Source organism: Bufo bufo, chromosome 10, assembly GCF_905171765.1.
Source record: "Bufo bufo chromosome 10, aBufBuf1.1, whole genome shotgun sequence".
NCBI lineage: Eukaryota > Metazoa > Chordata > Amphibia > Anura > Bufonidae > Bufo > Bufo bufo.
Window position 1 is genome coordinate 1,113,007 of NC_053398.1, and position 22,478 is coordinate 1,135,484.

At 48.5% G+C, this 22,478-nt stretch overlaps 1 protein-coding gene across 6 annotated transcripts in view; it reads right to left on the reverse strand.

Annotated features, from left to right (window-relative positions):
- SBF2 (SET binding factor 2) overlaps nucleotides 1–22,478 on the reverse strand; it is a 293,682-nt gene that overhangs the window by 9,746 nt on the left and 261,458 nt on the right. For 3 of the 6 annotated variants that reach the window (XM_040410354.1, XM_040410352.1, XM_040410356.1), the window contains 5 exons: nucleotides 14,406–14,510; nucleotides 13,879–13,881; nucleotides 13,655–13,833; nucleotides 12,924–13,011; nucleotides 12,543–12,674 (listed from right to left, as the gene is read on the reverse strand). In XM_040410354.1, coding sequence (XP_040266288.1) covers nucleotides 12,543–12,674; nucleotides 12,924–13,011; nucleotides 13,655–13,833; nucleotides 13,879–13,881; nucleotides 14,406–14,510 — 507 coding nt within the window. The remainder of the gene's footprint in view (nucleotides 1–12,542; nucleotides 12,675–12,923; nucleotides 13,012–13,654; nucleotides 13,834–13,878; nucleotides 13,882–14,405; nucleotides 14,511–22,478) is intronic. The other 3 variants (XM_040410355.1, XM_040410353.1, XM_040410357.1) reach the window with 1 other exon arrangement.

Sequence of the window (22,478 nt, forward strand, 5' to 3'; positions counted from 1 at the left end):
AAACCGGTCATGCTGGAGGATGTTGCAGGCAGCAGAACGTTCTCCACGGCGTCTCCAGACTCTGTCACATGTGCTCAGTGTGAACCTGCTTTCATCTGTGAAGAGCACAGGGCGCCAGTGGTGAATTTGCCAATCTTGGTGTTCTCTGGCAAATGCCAAACGTCCTGCACGGTGTTGGGCTGTAAGCACAACCCCCACCTGTGGACGTCGGGCCCTCATATCACCCTCATGGAGTCTGTTTCTGACCGTTTGAGCAGACACATGCACATTTGTGGCCTGCTGGAGGTCATTTTGCAGGGCTCTGGCAGTGCTCCTCCTGTTCCTCCTTGCACAAAGGCGGAGGTAGCGGTCCTGCTGCTGGGTTGTTGCCCTCCTACGGCCTCCTCCACGTCTCCTGATGTACTGGCCTGTCTCCTGGTAGCGCCTCCATGCTCTGGACACTACGCTGACAGACACAGCAAACCTTCTTGCCACAGCTCGCATTGATGTGCCATCCTGGATAAGCTGCACTACCTGAGCCACTTGTGTGGGTTGTAGACTCCGTCTCATGCTACCACTAGAGTGAAAGCACTGCCAGCATTCAAAAGTGACCAAAACATCAGCCAGGAAGCATAGGAACTGAGAAGTGGTCTGTGGTCACCACCTGCAGAACCACTCCTTTATTGGGGGTGTCTTGCTAATTGCCTATAATTTCCACCTGTTGTCTATCCCATGTGAAATTGATTGTCACTCAGTGTTGCTTCCTAAGTGGACAGTTTGATTTCACAGAAGTGGGATTGACTTGGAGTTACATTGTGTTGTTTAAGTGTTCCCTTTATTTTTTTGAGCAGTGATATATATATATATACACTACAGAGCACAGTATACTGTATATATACTACAGAGGACAGTATACTGTATATATACACTACAGAGGACAATATACTGTATATATACACTACAGAGGACAGTATACTGTATATATATACTACAGAGGACAGTATACTGTTGTGACGGACTGAACCATCACTGGGGCTGCTGGAGAAGCCTGAGGGCCAGCCTCCTTCCTACGGACTATGGACCCAGAACTATGGAGACCCCCTCAGACCTTTTGGGGTTACAAGGAACTATGAACCCTGATTTATGTGTGTAATTTATATGCCACATATTCCCTTTTGCCCATTAAAAAGGCATGGTGTGGATTCAGCAACACAAAAAGGGTTAACTCTGCACTGAGACTCCCACTGATTGTGTTAGAGATGGGATTAAGATAGTTGATTATAATAGCAGCCGACTCCTATGATACACTCAGGAGATAATCCCATCACATGTGTCTCCTCTTCCCATTCATTCATTATGGAGGGGGTGAAGATGTCTGTTTGCATGTTCATTGTTGATTGCGTGACAGACAATGCCAGTGTGTTTGTTAATTGCGTCACAGACAATGCTAGTGTGTTTGTTGAATAGGGTTAGTTTTTGTGTTTAAACTGTACAGGATTGGCTGCTATGTCATGTCCTCAGTATGTCATGTGTATACAGGGAGTGCAGAATTATTAGGCAAGTTGTATTTTTGAGGATTAATTTTATTATTGAACAACAACCATGTTCTCAATGAACCCAAAAAACTCATTAATATCAAAGCTGAATATTTTTGGAAGTAGTTTTTAGTTTGTTTTTAGTTTTAGCTATTTTAGGGGGATATCTGTGTGTGCAGGTGACTATTACTGTGCATAATTATTAGGCAACTTAACAAAAAAACAAATATATACCCATTTCAATTATTTATTTTTACCAGTGAAACCAATATAACATCTCAACATTCACAAATATACATTTCTGACATTCAAAAACAAAACAAAAACAAATCAGTGACCAATATAGCCACCTTTCTTTGCAAGGACACTCAAAAGCCTGCCATCCATGGATTCTGTCAGTGTTTTGATCTGTTCACCATCAACATTGCGTGCAGCAGCAACCACAGCATCCCAGACACTGTTCAGAGATGTGTACTGTTTTCCCTCCTTGTAAATCTCACATTTGATGATGGACCACAGGTTCTCAATGGGGTTCAGATCAGGTGAACAAGGAGGCCATGTCATTAGATTTTCTTCTTTTATACCCTTTCTTGCCAGCCACGCTGTGGAGTACTTGGACGCGTGTGATGGAGCATTGTCCTGCATGAAAATCATGTTTTCTTGAAGGATGCAGACTTCTTCCTGTACCACTGCTTGAAGAAGGTGTCTTCCAGAAACTGGCAGTAGGACTGGGAGTTGAGCTTGACTCCATCCTCTCCCCGAAAAGGCCCCACAAGCTCATCTTTGATGATACCAGCCCAAACCAGTACTCCACCTCCACCTTGCTGGCGTCTGAGTCGGACTGGAGCTCTCTGCCCTTTACCAATCCAGCCACGGGCCCATCCATCTGGCCCATCAAGACTCACTCTCATTTCATCAGTCCATAAAACCTTAGAAAAATCAGTCTTGAGATATTTCTTGGCCCAGTCTTGACGTTTCAGCTTGTGTGTCTTGTTCAGTGGTGGTCGTCTTTCAGCCTTTCTTACCTTGGCCATGTCTCTGAGTATTGCACACCTTGTGCTTTTGGGCACTCCAGTGATGTTGCAGCTCTGAAATATGGCCAAACTGGTGGCAAGTGGCATCTTGGCAGCTGCACGCTTGACTTTTCTCAGTTCATGGGCAGTTATTTTGCGCCTTGGTTTTTCCACACGCTTCTTGCGACCCTGTTGACTATTTTGAATGAAACGCTTGATTGTTCGATGATCACGCTTCAGAAGCTTTGCAATTTTAAGAGTGCTGCATCCCTCTGCAAGATATCTCACTATTTTTGACTTTTCTGAGCCTGTCAAGTCCTTCTTTTCACCCATTTTGCCAAAGGAAAGGAAGTTGCCTAATAATTATGCACACCTAATATAGGTTGTTGATGTCATTAGACCACACCCCTTCTCATTACAGAGATGCACATCACCTAATATGCTTAATTGGTAGTAGGCTTTCGAGCCTATACAGCTTGGAGTAAGACAACATGCATAAAGAGGATGATGTGGTCAAAATACTCATTTGCCTAATAATTCTGCACGCAGTGTATAAGTCAATGCTGTGTGTTCAATAAAGAGTTCCTGTTTTACCGTTCATCATGTTGAGGCTGGTGTTTGGGTAACTGATCGACACTGGGGATTGCTATACGCTGAAGATTTGCTATACTCCCCTGGCCATACTATTAGCTCTTGTAAGAGCTGTTCCTGCTCTCTGGATTTAGGAGAGGTCCACCCACAGGAGCCTGGAGCCTTGTCGTAGGTCCAGGGTGGGTAGGAGACGGTGAGACCTCAACCAAGCTTCAGCGGTTCGTGGGGTCTGCGGCGCTTACGGTGTCAAGTGGAGTGCTTGGAGTCCTCGGGAAGCACTAGGAGCATCCATCGACGGAGGTACCCGGTAGGGGTGCTAGGAGATCCGTTACATTGGTGGCAAGCAGTGGGATGACGTCCTAGTGCAAGGAGGAGCAGCTCAGAGACACCGTTCATGGAATATATTGAGGGCAACGCTAGTATCCGTACAGCGCCCCTGGCTACAGCAGAATGGAAACAGCAGTGGAGTACGATGAGGGTGTCATGGATGACCGAGATACAGCCCGCAAAGGCATCTGGTACCAGGCACTGGGTATTGTGGAGTATCTGCGGGACGAGAGACTCCCCACGGAAGACCAGCGGTTGCAGAAGCGAGTAGCCCTGCGGATGCCCTTCCTGGGAGAGCAGCCCCGTGAGGAATGGGTAAAGGAATTGGAACACCTAGCATGGCAGGAGCTGTGGCTGGAAGATGCCTACCAGGCGCTCTGGTGGTATGGGGCACAGTACCTACCCAGGACAGCTGAGCATGACAATCCAGAGGGAGGAGTTTGATGGTCCTGGCTTGTTATGGGAGACTTTTTCAGAGCTGGAGTTTGGGAGCCCTACACAAGCCCGGTTCAGGGACCTCTTTGAGTGGCGGGAGAGCAGGTATGACTGGGACGACACTCACAAAATTGAGCAAGACCTGGTCCACCTGGTGACCCGGGAGATGGAGCTGAAACAGGACTACCAGTAGCTGTTCCACTCCAGTGAGAGGGCTCAGCGAGAGAGCAGAGTGTCAGACCCAGGTCCAGAGCCCTTCAGCTGGGAGGATATTGTGTAGGTTTACTGGGAAGAACCGACTGAAGTATCCCCTGCTTCAGTACCAGCTACAGACGTAGGGGACCTCATAGACTGGTCCTGGGGGGAACCCCATATGGCAGGTGGGACAGAGATCTCTCCACCGGCCCTACAGGGATGCTGGGCAGTCGGCCCAGATCCCCAACGGCAGCCAGAGTTTCAGGGAGTAGGGACAGTCGGTCCAGCTCCCCAGCGGCAGTATGTTTTGCAGGGAGAGGAGAGCATCGTCTCCATTCCCCAGCGGCAGTGTACCTTGAAGGGAGAGGAGACAATCGGTCTCACCCCCCAACCACAGGGGGACAGCACCCCTAACTCCGATGGTGCAGATGGGACCGCAGTCTCTGCACCAGGCCTACCGGGATGCTGGACAGCCGGTACGGATCCCCCACCAACCCCGCAGGAATGCCAGGAGGAGGAGGTAAACGATCCCTCCTCTCCACAGCTGATCCTAAACAAGGTCCTGGGGGCAGCATTCCCTGACCCCATCCCAGCAGAAGAGCTGGCATCTGGGCAGAGCGCAGTTGGCCTCTGCCCTCCCCTATCCTCTTCTCCAGAGAATGACTCCCCACAGGCTACCCCAGCGGAAGAGCTGGCATCTGGGCAGAGCGCAGTCGGCCGCTGCCCTCCCCTATCCTCTTCTCCAGAGGTGGACTCCCCACAGGCTACCCCAGTGGAAGAGCTGGCATCTGGTCAGAGCGCAGTTGGCCTCTTCCCTCCCCTATCCTCTTATCCAGAGGTTGACTCCCCACAGGCTACCCCAGCGGAAGAGCTGGCATCTGGGCAGAGCGCAGTCGGCCTCTGCCCTCCCCTATCCTCTTGTCCAGAGGTTGACTCCCCACAGGCTACCCCAGCGGAAGAGCTGGCATCTGGGCAGAGCGCAGTCGGCCTCGGCCCACCAATTAACTACAGCTCCAAGCAAGAGAACAACAATGAAGCAAGAAGTAGCAGATGCCCACTCAACAGCTGGGGACATACAGAACAGAGCCAGGACCCAGAGTTCAACAGGACCAGTGTTTGTTTATGGGTGGGCTACTCGACTAACTCAGGCACCGACCGACAGGAGGTCAGGTACCTGGTTAGTCTACTGTTGGGAGGGGAGAAATGTGACGGACTGAACCATCACTGGGGCTGCTGGAGAAGCCTGAGGGCCAGCCTCCTTCCTACACACTATGGACCAAGAACTATGGAGACCCCCTCAGACCTTTGTTGCCCATTAAAAAGGCATGGTGTGGATTCAGCAACACAAAAAGGGTTAACTCTGCACTGAGACTCCCACTGATTGTGTTAGTGATGGGATTAAGATAGTTGATTATAATAGCAGCCGACTCCTATGATACACTCAGGAGATAATCCCATCACATGTGTCTCCTCTCTCCCCATTCATTCATTATAGAGGGGGTGAAGATGTCTGTTTGCATGTTCATTGTTGATTGCGTCAAAGACAATGCCAGTGTGTTTGTTGAAAACGGTTAGTTTTTGTGTTTAAACTGTACAGGATTGGCTGCTATGTCATGTCCTCAGTATGTCATGTGTATATAAGTCAATGCTGTGTGTTCAATAAAGAGTTCCTGTTTTACCCTTCATCATGTTGAGGCTCGTGTTTCGGTAACTAATCGACACTGGGGATTGCTATACGCTGAAGATTTGCTATACTCCCCTGGCTATACTATTAGCTCTTGTAAGAGCTGTTCCTGCTCTCTGGATTTAGGAGAGGTTCACCCACTGGAGCCTGGAGCCTTGTCGTAGGTCCAGGGTGGGTAGGAGACGGTGAGACCTCAACCAAGCTTCGGCTGTTCGTGGGTTCTGCAGCGCTTACGATGTCAAGTGGAGTGCTTGGAGTCCTCGGGAAGCACTAGGAGCATCCATCGAAGGAGGTACCCGGTCGGGGAGCTAGGAGATCCGTTACAACTGTATATATATTAGAGGACAGTATACTGTATATATACTACAGAGGACAATATACTGTATATATATATATATATATATATATATACACACACACACACACTACAGAGGACAGTATACTGTATATATACTACAGAGGACAGTATACTGTATATATACAATACAGAGGACCGTATACTGTATATATACTACAGAGGACAGTATACTGTATATATACTACAGAGGACAGTATACTGTATATATACTACAGAGGACAGTATACTGTATATATACTACAGAGGACAGTATACTGTATATATATACTACAGAGGACAGTATACTGTATATATACTACAGAGGACAGTATACTGTATATATATACTACAGAGGACAGTATACTGTATATATACTACAGAGGACAGTATACTGTATATATACTACAGAGGACAGTATACTGTATATATATACTACAGAGGACAGTATACTGTATATATACTACAGAGGACAGTATACTGTATATATATACTACAGAGGACAGTATACTGCTACAGAAGGATCTGGATAGATTGGAGGCTTGGACAGAAAAGTGGCAGATGAGGTTTAACACTGAGAAATGTAAGGTTATGCACATGGGAAGGAATAATGCAAGTCACCCGTACATACTAAATGGTAAAACACTGGGTAACACTGACATGGAAAAGGATCTCGGAATTTTAATAAACAGCAAACTAAGCTGCAAAAACCAGTGTCAGGCAGCTGCTGCCAAAGCCAATAAGATAATGGGTTGCATCAAAAGGGGCATAGATGGCGGTGATGAGAACACAGTCCTACCACTTTACACAACACTAGTCAGACCACACATGGAGGACTGTGTACAGTTCTGGGCTCCTGTGCACAAGGCAGACAGAGCAGAGCTGGAGAGGGTCCAGAGGAGGGCAACTAAAGCAATAACTGGATTGGGGCATCTACAGTACCCTGAAAGATTATCAAAATTAGGGTTATTCACTTTAGAAAAAAGACGACTGAGGGGAGATCTAATTACTATGTATAAATATATCAGGGGTCAGTACAGAGATCACTCCTATCATCTATTTATCCCCAGGACTGTGACTGTGATGAGGGGACATCCTCTGTGTCTGGAGGAAAGAAGGTTTGTACACAAACATAGAAGATGATTCTTTACAGTAAGAGCAGTGAGACTATGGACTCTTTACTGTAAGAGCAGTGAGACTATGGACTCTATACTGTAAGAGCAGTGAGACTATGGACTCTATACTGTAAGAGCGGTGAGACTATGGACTCTTTACTGTAAGAGCAGTGAGACTATGGACTCTTTACTGTAAGAGCAGTGAGACTATGGACTCTTTACTGTAAGAGCAGTGAGACTATGGACTCTTTACTGTAAGAGCAGTGAGACTATGGACTCTTTACTGTAAGAGCAGTGAGACTATGGACTCTTTACTGTAAGAGCAGGGAGACTATGGACTCTTTACTGTAAGAGCAGGGAGACTATGGACTCTTTACTGTAAGAGCAGTGAGACTATGGACTCTTTACTGTAAGAGCAGTGAGACTATGGACTCTTTACTGTAAGAGCAGTGAGACTCTGGATTCTTTACTGTAAGAGCAGTGAGACTATGGACTCTTTACGGTAAGAGCAGTGAGACTATGGACTCTTTACTGTAAGAGCAGTGAGACTATGGACTCTTTACTGTAAGAGCAGTGAGACTATGGACTCTTTACGGTAAGAGCAGTGAGACTATGGACTCTACTATAAGAGCAGTGAGACTATGGACTCTACTATAAGAGCAGTGAGACTATGGACTCTTTACGGTAAGAGCAGTGAGACTATGGACTCTTTACTGTAAGAGCAGTGAGACTATGGACTCTTTACTGTAAGAGCAGTGACTATGGACTCTTTACTGTAAGAGCAGTGAGACTATGGACTCTTTACTGTAAGAGCAGTGAGACTATGGACTCTTTACTGTAAGAGCAGTGAGACTATGGACTCTTTACTGTAAGAGCAGTAAGACTATGGATTCTTTACTGTAAGAGCAGTGACTATGGACTCTTTACTGTAAGAGCAGTGAGACTATGGACTCTTTACTGTAAGAGCAGTGAGACTATGGACTCTTTACTGTAAGAGCAGTGAGACTATGGACTCTTTACTGTAAGAGCAGTAAGACTATGGATTCTTTACTGTAAGAGCAGTGAGACTATGGACTCTTTACTGTAAGAGCAGTGAGACTATGGACTCTTTACTGTAAGAGCAGTGAGACTATGGACTATTTACTGTAAGAGCAGTGAGACTATGGACTCTGTACTGTAAGAGCAGTGAGACTATGGACTCTTTACTGTAAGAGCAGTGAGACTATGGACTCTTTACTGTAAGAGCAGTGAGACTATGGATTCTTTACTGTAAGAGCAGTGACTATTGACTCTTTACTGTAAGAGCAGTGAGACTATGGACTCTTTACTGTAAGAGCAGTGAGACTATGGACTCTTTACTGTAAGAGCAGTGAGACTATGGACTCTATACTGTAAGAGCATTGAGACTATGGACTCTACTGTAAGAGCAGTGAGACTATGGACTCTACTGTAAGAGCAGTGAGACTATGGACTCTTTACTGTAAGAGCAGTGAGACTATGGATTCTTTACTGTAAGAGCAGTGAGACTATGGACTCTTTACTGTGAGAGCAGTGAGACTATGGACTCTTTACTGTAAGAGCAGTGAGACTATGGACTCTTTACTGTAAGAGCAGTGAGACTATGGACTCTTTACTGTAAGAGCAGTGAGACTATGGACTCTTTACTGTAAGAGCAGTGAGACCATGGACTCTTTACTGTAAGAGCAGTGAGACTATGGACTCTTTACTGTAAGAGCAGTGAGACTATGGACTCTTTACTGTAAGAGCAGTGAGACTATGGACTCTACTGTAAGAGCAGTGAGACTATGGACCATATACTGTAAGAGCAGTGAGACTATGGATTCTTTACTGTAAGAGCAGTGAGACTATGGACTCTTTACTGTGAGAGCAGTGAGACTATGGACTCTTTACTGTAAGAGCAGTGAGACTATGGACTCTTTACTGTAAGAGCAGTGAGACTATGGACTCTTTACTGTAAGAGCAGTGAGACTATGGACTCTATACTGTAAGAGCAGTGAGACTATGGACTCTTTACTGTAAGAGCAGTGAGACTATGGACTCTTTACTGTAAGAGCAGTGAGACTATGGACTCTTTACTGTAAGAGCAGTGAGACTATGGACTCTTTACTGTAAGAGCAGTGAGACTATGGACTCTTTACTGTAAGAGCAGTGAGACTATGGACTCTTTACTGTAAGAGCAGTGAGACTATGGACTCTATACTGTAATAGCAGTGAGACTATGGACTCTTTACTGTAAGAGCAGTGAGACTATGGACTCTTTACTGTAAGAGCAGTGAGACTATGGACTCTTTACTGTAAGAGCAGTGAGACTATGGACTCTATACTGTAAGAGCAGTGAGACTATGGACTCTATACTGTAAGAGCAGTGAGACTATGGACTCTTTACTGTAAGAGCAGTGAGACTATGGACTCTATACTGTAAGAGCAGTGAGACTATGGACTCTATACTGTAAGAGCAGTGAGACTATGGACTCTTTACTGTAAGAGCAGTGAGACTATGGACTCTTTACTGTAAGAGCAGTGAGACTATGGACTCTTTACTGTAAGAGCAGTGAGACTATGGACTCTATACTGTAAGAGCAGTGAGACTATGGACTCTACTGTAAGAGCAGTGAGACTATGGACTCTTTACTGTAAGAGCAGTGAGACTATGGACTCTTTACTGTAAGAGCAGTGAGACTATGGACTCTACTGTAAGAGCAGTGAGACTATGGACCATATACTGTAAGAGCAGTGAGACTATGGATTCTTTACTGTAAGAGCAGTGAGACTATGGACTCTTTACTGTGAGAGCAGTGAGACTATGGACTCTTTACTGTAAGAGCAGTGAGACTATGGACTCTTTACTGTAAGAGCAGTGAGACTATGGACTCTTTACTGTAAGAGCAGTGAGACTATGGACTCTATACTGTAAGAGCAGTGAGACTATGGACTCTTTACTGTAAGAGCAGTGAGACTATGGACTCTTTACTGTAAGAGCAGTGAGACTATGGACTCTTTACTGTAAGAGCAGTGAGACTATGGACTCTATACTGTAAGAGCAGTGAGACTATGGACTCTATACTGTAAGAGCAGTGAGACTATGGACTCTTTACTGTAAGAGCAGTGAGACTATGGACTCTATACTGTAAGAGCAGTGAGACTATGGACTCTATACTGTAAGAGCAGTGAGACTATGGACTCTTTACTGTAAGAGCAGTGAGACTATGGACTCTTTACTGTAAGAGCAGTGAGACTATGGACTCTTTACTGTAAGAGCAGTGAGACTATGGACTCTATACTGTAAGAGCAGTGAGACTATGGACTCTACTGTAAGAGCAGTGAGACTATGGACTCTTTACTGTAAGAGCAGTGAGACTATGGACTCTTTACTGTAAGAGCAGTGAGACTATGGACTCTTTACTGTAAGAGCAGTGAGACTATGGACTCTTTACTGTAAGAGCAGTGAGACTATGGACTCTACTGTAAGAGCAGTGAGACTATGGACTCTTTACTGTAAGAGCAGTGAGACTATGGACTCTTTACTGTAAGAGCAGTGAGACTATGGACTCTATACTGTAAGAGCAGTGAGACTATGGACTCTACTGTAAGAGCAGTGAGACTATGGACTCTACTGTAAGAGCAGTGAGACTATGGACTCTTTACTGTAAGAGCAGTGAGACTATGGACTCTTTACGGTAAGAGCAGTGAGACTATGGACTCTTTACTGTAAGAGCAGTGAGACTATGGACTCTTTACTGTAAGAGCAGTGAGACTATGGACTCTTTACTGTAAGAGCAGTGAGACTATGGACTCTACTGTAAGAGCAGTGAGACTATGGACTCTCTGCCTGAGGAGGCGGTGATGGTGAGTTCAGGAGGGGCCTGGATGTATTTCTGGTGTGTAATAATATTACAGGTTATGGCTACTAGAGAGGGGTCGTTGATCCAGGGAGTTATTCTGATGCCTGATTGGAGTTCGGAAGGAATTTGGACTCACAGTTTTTTCCCTTCCTCTGGATCAACCTGCAGGATGACAGGCCGAACTGGATGGACAGAGGGCTTTTTTCGGCCTTATATACTATGTTACAGAGATGCCGCGTGTACAGAGACCAATACTCTGTGCATACATACTGCGGAGAGAGATTCCGCGTGTACAGAGACCAATACTGTGTGCATAGATACTGCGGACAGAGATGCCGCGTGTATAGATATGCCGTGTGTACAGAGACCAATACTGTGTGCATAGATACTGCGGACAGAGATGCCGCGTGTGTGCCAGTGTTTTTCCGCTATGGTTTCTGTGTCAGGCCGCTCTCCTTCCTCAGGACAGGTCATCTCTATCTGATCAGTGGGGGTCCGACACTGGGGACCTCCGCCGTCAGCTGTTTCAGACGGTATCGGTTCTCACCGCTCACAGCGCCGCACATTGTATAGTGGCCGCGCTCGGTATCGCGCTCAGTCTCATTCACTTCTATGGGGCTGAGCTGCTCCTAGGTCATGTGACCGATGAACGTTACGTCATTGGCCGAGGGAAATCTGCGAGCACCGCTGCATTCTCAAACAATGATCGGCGGGGGTCCTGGGCGTCGGACCCCACCAATCGGATACTGCTGACCTATCCTCGAAAGTCTTGGAAAACCCCTTAAATCAGCGGCATGTAAGCAAAGAAGCTCCTTCTGGTCGCCGCCTCCTTGGCTTTACTATTCATTCATCTCAATCTTCATCGCCTTCTGGAAGAAACGAAGGCAGGACGAGCGGACGGAGGGGGCGCGGCGGAGGCGCTCTGCTCATGGTTATAATGTTTCTTTATCCGACGCTGAGGATTCTGCTTCGTGTTCATCGTTGTTTCGCGGTAACGGATCTCAGAAACGGTTTGTATTCTCTTTCTCACATAGTTTCGCCTCGAGTTACGATCCGCAGAAAACATAAGGGAAGTGAATTATTCCACGGTGGAGCCGGGCGGAAACTGTCAAATTAAAGGGATCCTCCGACTGCTTAGTCACTGAGTAACGCAAACAGATATCCGATATTTGCGCCATTATTCACGAGGGCGAAGTCGCCCACCGCCCAGAAAACTTACGCCAGTAACTGGGGCCAACTATCGCTCAAGTCTCTGAGGTTGAAGAACAGCCTGGGAATCTGTGCGCTTCATTCCTCACCATAGATAAGATCTCTGCTGGTGTCAGTGAATGAGTACACGTTTAACACTTAACATCCAGAGACTAAAAACAACTGAGGGTTTGTTACATATGTATCAGAGCAGGTAACGTATCAATCATTATATTTCTTTCCCGCCCCATCAGAAATGTTCCAGCGTCACATGACTACTCACATCAAAAAATGCCCTGTCACTGGCATGCTTTGGCAGTCCTATGGTTGGCACGGCAGGCACCACCGTCTCCACGTCTGCTAGGTCTATGTGCCCCTTACAGCTGGCGTCTTCCCCGGAGTCGTAGTATCGGAGCTGCAGGGAAGGATGGGAGAACAGTCAGTATACGGCACGCGTTCCACAAATAAGCGGAGGAACCCGGAACCGCAGAACATACCACAAAAACCGAACACTGAAAGTGAGATCCTGGACTCTGAATGGGACACGATTACAGCGCTGGAGCCCTGAGCTATACGCCACGTGTACCCCTAGGGCGCCATCTGCTGGGAAATGGGGTACGGGGGCTACTGTATGGTATAGGACTATTTACGGTGGTCCACTTACCTGATGCTTGGTGACGTCCAGTACAAACCATCGCGGCTTCCAACCCTTCAGCAGCGCCCCTCTCTTATACAAGATGCCTTCAAAGGACCTGCGCGGGGTGAAGACACCATAACATACGACTGCAGATAACTCCCAGGTCAGATTTCATCAGCGGTGGAATCTGATAAAACCTCCCGCTCTATGAGCCCCCCCCCCCCACGTACGTTCTAAGGCCGCATTCACACGTCTGTGGAACACGGTCCGCGCGATACCGGCCTGGATCTCTTCAGAGCGCACAGTAATACACTGGTGTGATCTATACCAGCGCACCACCGTACAGCGGCGTCATAGCAACCAACGAGGCACTCTGAAGAAATCCACGGACGTGTGAATGCCGCCTTAGGGACCACAGGGTCATTTTGGAAAGACGGTGACATTCTTCAACTTTCACATGTACTTTTGTCTGCTTGCCATTTTCAAGATCGCTGCTTACTGTCAGTGAACAGAAACATTGTAGGTCACATGCAGGAATGTGTGCAGACCTAAGACTTCTCACAGCTGGGAGTCTGTTACAATTGTATCCTCCTATAGCCTGGCTGCCTGGGCTTGTGCGGCCGATATATACACATTACTCAGACAATAGAACTGTAGCAAACCCTCCGCCAGTGTGAAAATAAACCATAGATGTTTGTATTCACTGACAGCAAGAAAACCTCTTAGAAATGGCGGAGCGCGTTATCCCAGCCCCGCACCTGTTCTCTTCATTCTTGGAGGTAAAGTGATTGTATAGTGTTGCCGATCTCCGCTCCACCCCGTTGGAGGGGGAGGATGTGGCGTTCTGGTCGTCTCCTAGGCCGCTGTCAGGTAGGTGCACCATGGAGGTCTTCTGATACGACTGCAGGTTGGCGGACATCAGGCTGGCCGGGCTCCTCTACAATCAGACAATGCGGGACAGAGAACCAGAGTCAGCCAGTACGGTCTCTACACTGGCGCGGCGCGTGAGAATCATGGGGGAGGGGCGACGCCTGGACAGCGGCTCTCTCAACCCCTTTCATTTGGGTTCGTAATATATCTTTATAGCACTGTCACCACCAGAGGGAGCTCTCTGCAGAGGTATAAATCTGGATGCAGTCAGCTCCCCCTAGTGGTGGCTGCGGGGAGCAGAATGGCATTAGTTAGCGCTACGTCTACACAGGGATTTGGAGCCCCAAATGCTACAACAATATATGAAACAAAAAGAACCAAGAAATGTTGGGCACAAATATAGGAACGGTTTAGATAAAAAAGGTTTTTCAAGGTTTGGGATTTGCTTGAAGCAAAGTAAATTAAGATTTCAAACAAAAAGAGCAGATGAATGCGAGCAGATAATGATCCAAAAAATTGTGTTTTTCTTAAATTTTGAGGATTCACAATGAAAAAAAACTAACGAAAAAACCCAGTCTGTGCGTTTCTCTGCATGTGGACGGCGTCCGGGGGTTTATCAGAAGAAAAGCGGATATTTACGGTCTCCTTCTTCAGGTCCTCCTTCAGTTTCACCTTCGCCTTCTCCCACAGGAGCTGCCACCGCTCGGAGCTCTGATTTAGCGCGCTCTCCAGCCGCTCGATTTCCTGCAGCGGGGACACAATGTTCTCACATATAATAGGGGTCACATACTTTATATGGACCTCCCTGACCCCAGAACCTTCCGATGACATGATCTGCGAGTTGAGCCAAAATTAACATTCACTTTTACCAAGAGGCAATGAAAGGACTCCTTTACAGGGAGCCGCTCGCAGGCCGCAGCGCAACGCCGTGTCCTTTCCTCGACCTATTGTTCTGACATGGAGGTGGGAACGTCCCGTGGACACATTCTTCAGATGTACGAAAGGAGCAGATGGACACAAAAGGTTGTAAAAACTATGGAGCAGCATTTAGTGCAGCATCCTCAGGGAGCAGGGGTGGGAAAGGCGATACCTGGGAGACCCTCGCACTGACGGGACGCAATCCTTATCGGATCCAAACCCCAGGAACACCTTCTGCTTTATGAATGGTGGGGGCGGGGTGGGGGGGGAGAAATACTGCGCCTGGAGATCTACTGAGAATATAGGGGGGGGGGGGGAGAAATACTGCGCCTGGAGATCTACTGAGAATATAGGGGGGGGGGAGAAATACTGCGCCTGGAGATCTACTGAGAATATAGGGGGGGGGGAGAAATACTGGGCCTGGAGATCTACTGAGAATATAGGGGTGGGGTGGGGGGGGAGAAATACTGCGCCTGGAGATCTACTGAGAATATAGGGGGGAGGGGGAGAAATACTGCGCCTGGAGATCTACTGAGAATATAGGGGCGGGGTGGGGAGAAATACTGCGCCTGGAGATCTACTGAGAATATAGGGGGGAGGGGGAGAAATACTGCGCCTGGAGATCTACTGAGAATATAGGGGGGAGGGGAGAAATACTGCGCCTGGAGATCTACTGAGAATATAGGGGGGGGGGGTGGGGAGAAATACTGGGCCTGGAGATCTACTGAGAATATAGGGGGGGGGAGAAATACTGCGCCTGGAGATCTACTGAGAATATAGGGGGGTGGGGGGGGGGAGAAATACTGCGCCTGGAGATCTACTGAGAATATAGGGGGGGGGTGGGGAGAAATACTGGGCCTGGAGATCTACTGAGAATATAGGGGGGGGGGGGAGAAATACTGCGCCTGGAGATCTACTGAGAATATAGGGGGGGGGGGGAGAAATACTGCGCCTGGAGATCTACTGAGAATATAGGGGGGAGGGGGGAGAAATACTGCGCCTGGAGATCTACTGAGAATATAGGGGGGGGGGGGGAGAAATACTGCGCCTGGAGATCTACTGAGAATATAGGGGGGAGGGGGGAGAAATACTGCGCCTGGAGATCTACTGAGAATATAGGGGGGGGGGGGAAATACTGCGCCTGGAGATCTACTGAGAATATAGGGGGGGGGGGGGGGAGAAATACTGCGCCTGGAGATCTACTGAGAATATAGGGGGGGGGGGGAGAAATACTGCGCCTGGAGATCTACTGAGAATATAGGGGGGAGGGGGAGAAATACTGCGCCTGGAGATCTACTGAGAATATAGGGGGGGGGGGGGAGAAATACTGCGCCTGGAGATCTACTGAGAATATAGGGGGGGGGGGGGGGAGAAATACTGCGCCTGGAGATCTACTGAGAATATAGGGGGGAGAAATACTGCGCCTGGAGATCTACTGAGAATATAGGGGGGAGGGGGAGAAATACTGCGCCTGGAGATCTACTGAGAATATAGGGGCGGGGTGGGGAGAAATACTGCGCCTGGAGATCTACTGAGAATATAGGGGGGGGGGGGAGAAATACTGCGCCTGGAGATCTACTGAGAATATAGGGGGGGGGGGGGGGGGAGAAATACTGCGCCTGGAGATCTACTGAGAATATAGGGGGGGGGGGGGAGAAATACTGGGCCTGGAGATCTACTGAGAATATAGGGGGGGGGGGGGGAGAAATACTGCGCCTGGAGATCTACTGAGAATATAGGGGGGGGGGGGAGAAATACTGGGCCTGGAGATCTACTGAGAATATAGGGGGAGGGGGAGAAATACTGCGCCTGGAGATCTACTGAGAATATAGGGGCGGGGTGGGGAGAAATACTGCGCCTGGAGATCTACTGAGAATATAGGGGGGGGGGGGGGGGAGAAATACTGCGCCTGGAGATCTACTGAGAATATAGGGGGGGGGGGAGAAATACTGCGCCTGGAGATCTACTGAGAATATAGGGGGGGGGGGGAGAAATACTGGGCCTGGAGATCTACTGAGAATATAGGGGGGGGGGAGAAATACTGCGCCTGGAGATCTACTGAGAATATAGGGGGGGGGGGGAGAAATACTGGGCCTGGAGATCTACTGAGAATATAGGGGCGGGGTGGGGGGGGAGAAATACTGCGCCTGGAGATCTACTGAGAATATAGGGGGGAGGGGGAGAAATACTGCGCCTGGAGATCTACTGAGAATATAGGGGGGTGGGGGGGGAGAAATACTGCGCCTGGAGATCTACTGAGAATATAGGGGGGGGGGGAGAAATACTGCGCCTGGAGATCTACTGAGAATATAGGGGGGTGGGGGGGGAGAAATACTGCGCCTGGAGATCTACTGAGAATATAGGGGGGGGGGGGAGAAATACTGCGCCTGGAGATCTACTGAGAATATAGGGGGGTGGGGGGGGAGAAATACTGCGCCTGGAGATCTACTGAGAATATAGGGGGGGGGGGGAGAAATACTGCGCCTGGAGATCTACTGAGAATATAGGGGGGGGGGGGGGAGAAATACTGCGCCTGGAGATCTACTGAAAATATAGGGGGGAGGGGGAGAAATACTGCGCCTGGAGATCTACTGAGAATATAGGGGGGGGGGGGGGGGGGAGAAATACTGCGCCTGGAGATCTACTGAGAATATAGGGGGGGGGGGGGGGGGGGAGAAATACTGCGCCTGGAGATCTACTGAGAATATAGGGGGGGGGGGGAGAAATACTGCGCCTGGAGATCTACTGAGAATATAGGGGGGAGGGGGAGAAATACTGCGCCTGGAGATCTACTGAGAATATAGGGGGGTGGGGGGGGGAGAGAAATACTGCGCCTGGAGATCTACTGAGAATATAGGGGGGGGGGGGGGGGAGAAATACTGCGCCTGGAGATCTACTGAGAATATAGGGGGGGGGGGGGGAGAAATACTGCGCCTGGAGATCTACTGAGAATATAGGGGGGGGGGAGAAATACTGCGCCTGGAGATCTACTGAGAATATAGGGGGGGGGGAGAAATACTGCGCCTGGAGATCTACTGAGAATATAGGGGGGGGGGGAGAAATACTGCGCCTGGAGATCTACTGAGAATATAGGGGGGGGGGGGAGAAATACTGCGCCTGGAGATCTACTGAGAATATAGGGGGGGGGGGAGAAATACTGCGCCTGGAGATCTACTGAGAATATAGGGGGGAGGGGGAGAAATACTGCGCCTGGAGATCTACTGAGAATATAGGGGGGAGGGGAGAAATACTGCGCCTGGAGATCTACTGAGAATATAGGGGGGGGGGGGTGGGGAGAAATACTGGGCCTGGAGATCTACTGAGAATATAGGGGGGGGGAGAAATACTGCGCCTGGAGATCTACTGAGAATATAGGGGGGTGGGGGGGGGGAGAAATACTGCGCCTGGAGATCTACTGAGAATATAGGGGGGGGGTGGGGAGAAATACTGGGCCTGGAGATCTACTGAGAATATAGGGGGGGGGGGAGAAATACTGCGCCTGGAGATCTACTGAGAATATAGGGGGGGGGGGAGAGAAATACTGCGCCTGGAGATCTACTGAGAATATAGGGGGGTGGGGGGGGGGAGAAATACTGCGCCTGGAGATCTACTGAGAATATAGGGGGGGGGGGGGTGGGGAGAAATACTGCGCCTGGAGATCTACTGAGAATATAGGGGGGGGGAGAAATACTGCGCCTGGAGATCTACTGAGAATATAGGGGGGTGGGGGGGGGGGAGAAATACTGCGCCTGGAGATCTACTGAGAATATAGGGGGGGGGGTGGGGAGAAATACTGGGCCTGGAGATCTACTGAGAATATAGGGGGGGGGAGAGAAATACTGCGCCTGGAGATCTACTGAGAATATAGGGGGGGGGGGGGGGAGAAATACTGCGCCTGGAGATCTACTGAGAATATAGGGGGGGGGGGAGAAATACTGCGCCTGGAGATCTACTGAGAATATAGGGGGGAGGGGGGAGAAATACTGCGCCTGGAGATCTACTGAGAATATAGGGGGGGGGGGGGGAGAAATACTGCGCCTGGAGATCTACTGAGAATATAGGGGGGAGGGGGAGAAATACTGCGCCTGGAGATCTACTGAGAATATAGGGGGGGGGGGGAAATACTGCGCCTGGAGATCTACTGAGAATATAGGGGGGGGGGGGAGAAATACTGCGCCTGGAGATCTACTGAGAATATAGGGGGGGGGGAGAAATACTGCACCTGGAGATCTACTGAGAATATAGGGGGGGGGGGGGAGAAATACTGCGCCTGGAGATCCACTGAGAATATAGGGGGGGGGGGGGAAATACTGCGCCTGGAGATCTACTGAGAATATAGGGGGGGGGGGAGAAATACTGCGCCTGGAGATCTACTGAGAATATAGGGGGGAGGGGGAGAAATACTGCGCCTGGAGATCTACTGAGAATATAGGGGGGTGGAGGGGGGGAGAAATACTGCGCCTGGAGATCTACTGAGAATATAGGGGGGGGGGGGGGAGAAATACTGCGCCTGGAGATCTACTGAGAATATAGGGGGGGGGGAGAAATACTGCGCCTGGAGATCTACTGAGAATATAGGGGGGGGGGGGGGAGAAATACTGCGCCTGGAGATCTACTGAGAATATAGGGGGGGGGGGGGAGAAATACTGCGCCTGGAGATCTACTGAGAATATAGGGGGGAGGGGGAGAAATACTGCGCCTGGAGATCTACTGAGAATATAGGGGGGAGGGGGAGAAATACTGCGCCTGGAGATCTACTGAGAATATAGGGGGGGGGGGAGAAATACTGCGCCTGGAGATCTACTGAGAATATAGGGGGGGGGGGGGAGAAATACTGCGCCTGGAGATCTACTGAGAATATAGGGGGGGGGGGAGAAATACTGCGCCTGGAGATCTACTGAGAATATAGGGGGGGGGGGAGAAATACTGCGCCTGGAGATCTACTGAGAATATAGGGGGGAGGGGGAGAAATACTGCGCCTGGAGATCTACTGAGAATATAGGGGGGAGGGGGAGAAATACTGCGCCTGGAGATCTACTGAGAATATAGGGGGGTGGAGGGGGGGAGAAATACTGCGCCTGGAGATCTACTGAGAATATAGGGGGGGGGGGGGAGAAATACTGCGCCTGGAGATCTACTGAGAATATAGGGGGGGGGGGGGGGAGAAATACTGCGCCTGGAGATCTACTGAGAATATAGGGGGGGGGGGGAGAGAAATACTGCGCCTGGAGATCTACTGAGAATATAGGGGGGGGGGGGAGAAATACTGCGCCTGGAGATCTACTGAGAATATAGGGGAGGGGGGGGGGAGAAATACTGCGCCTGGAGATCTACTGAGAATATAGGGGGGGGGGGAGAAATACTGCGCCTGGAGATCTACTGAGAATATAGGGGGGGGGGAGAAATACTGCGCCTGGAGATCTACTGAGAATATAGGGGGGGGGGGGGGGGGAGAAATACTGCGCCTGGAGATCTACTGAGAATATAGGGGGGGGGGGGGAGAAATACTGCGCCTGGAGATCTACTGAGAATATAGGGGGGGGGGGGGGGGAGAAATACTGCGCTTGGAGATCCACTGAGAATATAGGGGGGGGGGGGAGAAATACTGCGCCTGGAGATCTACTGAGAATATAGGGGGGGGGGGGAGAAATACTGCGCCTGGAGATCTACTGAGAATATAGGGGGGGGGGGGGGAGAAATACTGCGCCTGGAGATCCACTGACAATATAGGGGGGAGCCTGGAATTCATCAGATTGTGAACCGGAAGGGAGGGTTATTAAAGGGTGTGAAGACTTATTGCTCCAATGCATGTTAAACAAATGAACATCTGTGGTGTTACATAGGACTGCAGGTGACATCTACTACATTATCTGTACACAGAGGGTTATCACTGTGTTATCTGTGGTGTTACATAGGACTGCAGGTGACATCTCCTACATTTTCTGTACACAGAGAGTTATCACTGTGTTATCTGTGGTGTTACATAGGACTGCAGGTGACATCTCCTACATTATCTGTACACAGAGAGTCATCACTGTGTTATCTGTGGTGTTACATAGGACTGCAGGTGACATCTCCTACATTATCTGTACTCAGAGAGTTATCACTGTTATCTGTGGTGTTACATAGGACTGCAGGTGACATCTACTACATTATCTGCACTCAGAGAGCTATCACTGTGTTATCTGTGGTGTTACATAGGACTGCAGGGGACATCTACTACATTATCTGTACTCAGAGGGTTATCGCTGTGTTATCTGTGGTGTTACATAGGACTGCAGGTGACATCTACTACATTATCTGTACACAGAGAGTTATCACTGTTATCTGTGGTGTTACATAGGACTGCAGGTGACATCTACTACATTATCTGTACTCAGTTATCACTGTGTTATCTGTGGTGTTACATAGGACTGCAGGTGACATCTACTACATTATCTGTACTCAGAGAGCTATCACTGTGTTATCTGTGGTGTTACATAGGACTGCAGGTGACATCTACTACATTATCTATAATCAGAGAGTTATCACTGTGTTACCTGTGGTGCTACATAGGACTGCAGGTGGCATCTACTACATTATCTGTACTCAGTTATCACTGTGTTATCTGTGGTGTTACATAGGACTGCAGGTGGCATCTACTACATTATCTGTACACAGAGAGTTATCACTGTGTTATCTGTGGTGTTACATAGGACTGCAGGTGACATCTACTACATTATCTATAATCAGAGAGTTATCACTGTGTTATCTGTGGTGTTACATAGGACTGCAGGTGACATCTACTACATTATCTGTACTCAGAGAGTTATCACTGTGTTACCTGTGGTGTTACATAGGACTGCAGGAGACATCTACTACATTATCTGTACTCAGAGAGTTATCACTGTGTTATCTGTGGTGTTACATAGGACTGCAGGTGACATCTACTACATTATCTGTACTCAGTTATCACTGTGTTATCTGTGGTGTTACATAGGACTGCAGGGGACATCTACTACATTATCTGTACTCAGTTATCACTGTGTTATCTGTGGTGTTACATAGGACTGCAGGTGACATCTACTACATTATCTGTACTCAGAGAGTTATCACTGTGTTATCTGTGGTGTTACATAGGACTGCAGGTGACATCTACTACATTATCTGTACTCAGTTATCACTGTGTTATCTGTGGTGTTACATAGGACTGCAGGTGGCATCTACTACATTATCTGTACACAGAGGGTTATCACTGTGTTATCTGTGGTGTTACATAGGACTGCAGGTGGCATCTACTACATTATCTGTACACAGAGGGTTATCACTGTGTTATCTGTGGTGTTACATAGGACTGCAGGTGACATCTACTACATTATCTGTACACAGAGAGTTATCACTGTGTTATCTGTGGTGTTACATAGGACTGCAGGTGACATCTACATTATCTGTACTCAGTTATCACTGTGTTACCTGTGGTGTTACATAGGACTGCAGGTGACATCTACTACATTATCTGTACTCAGAGAGCTATCACTGTGCTATCTGTGGTGTTACATAGGACTGCAGGTGACATCTACTACATTATCTGTACACAGAGAGTTATCACTGTGTTATCTGTGGTGTTACATAGGACTGCAGGTGACATCTCCTACATTATCTGTACTTAGTTATCACTGTGTTATCTGTGGTGTTACATAGGACTGCAGGTGGCATCTACTACATTATCTGTACTTAGTTATCACTGTGTTATTACATAGGACTGCAGGTGACATCTACTACATTATCTGTACACAGAGAGTTATCACTGTGTTA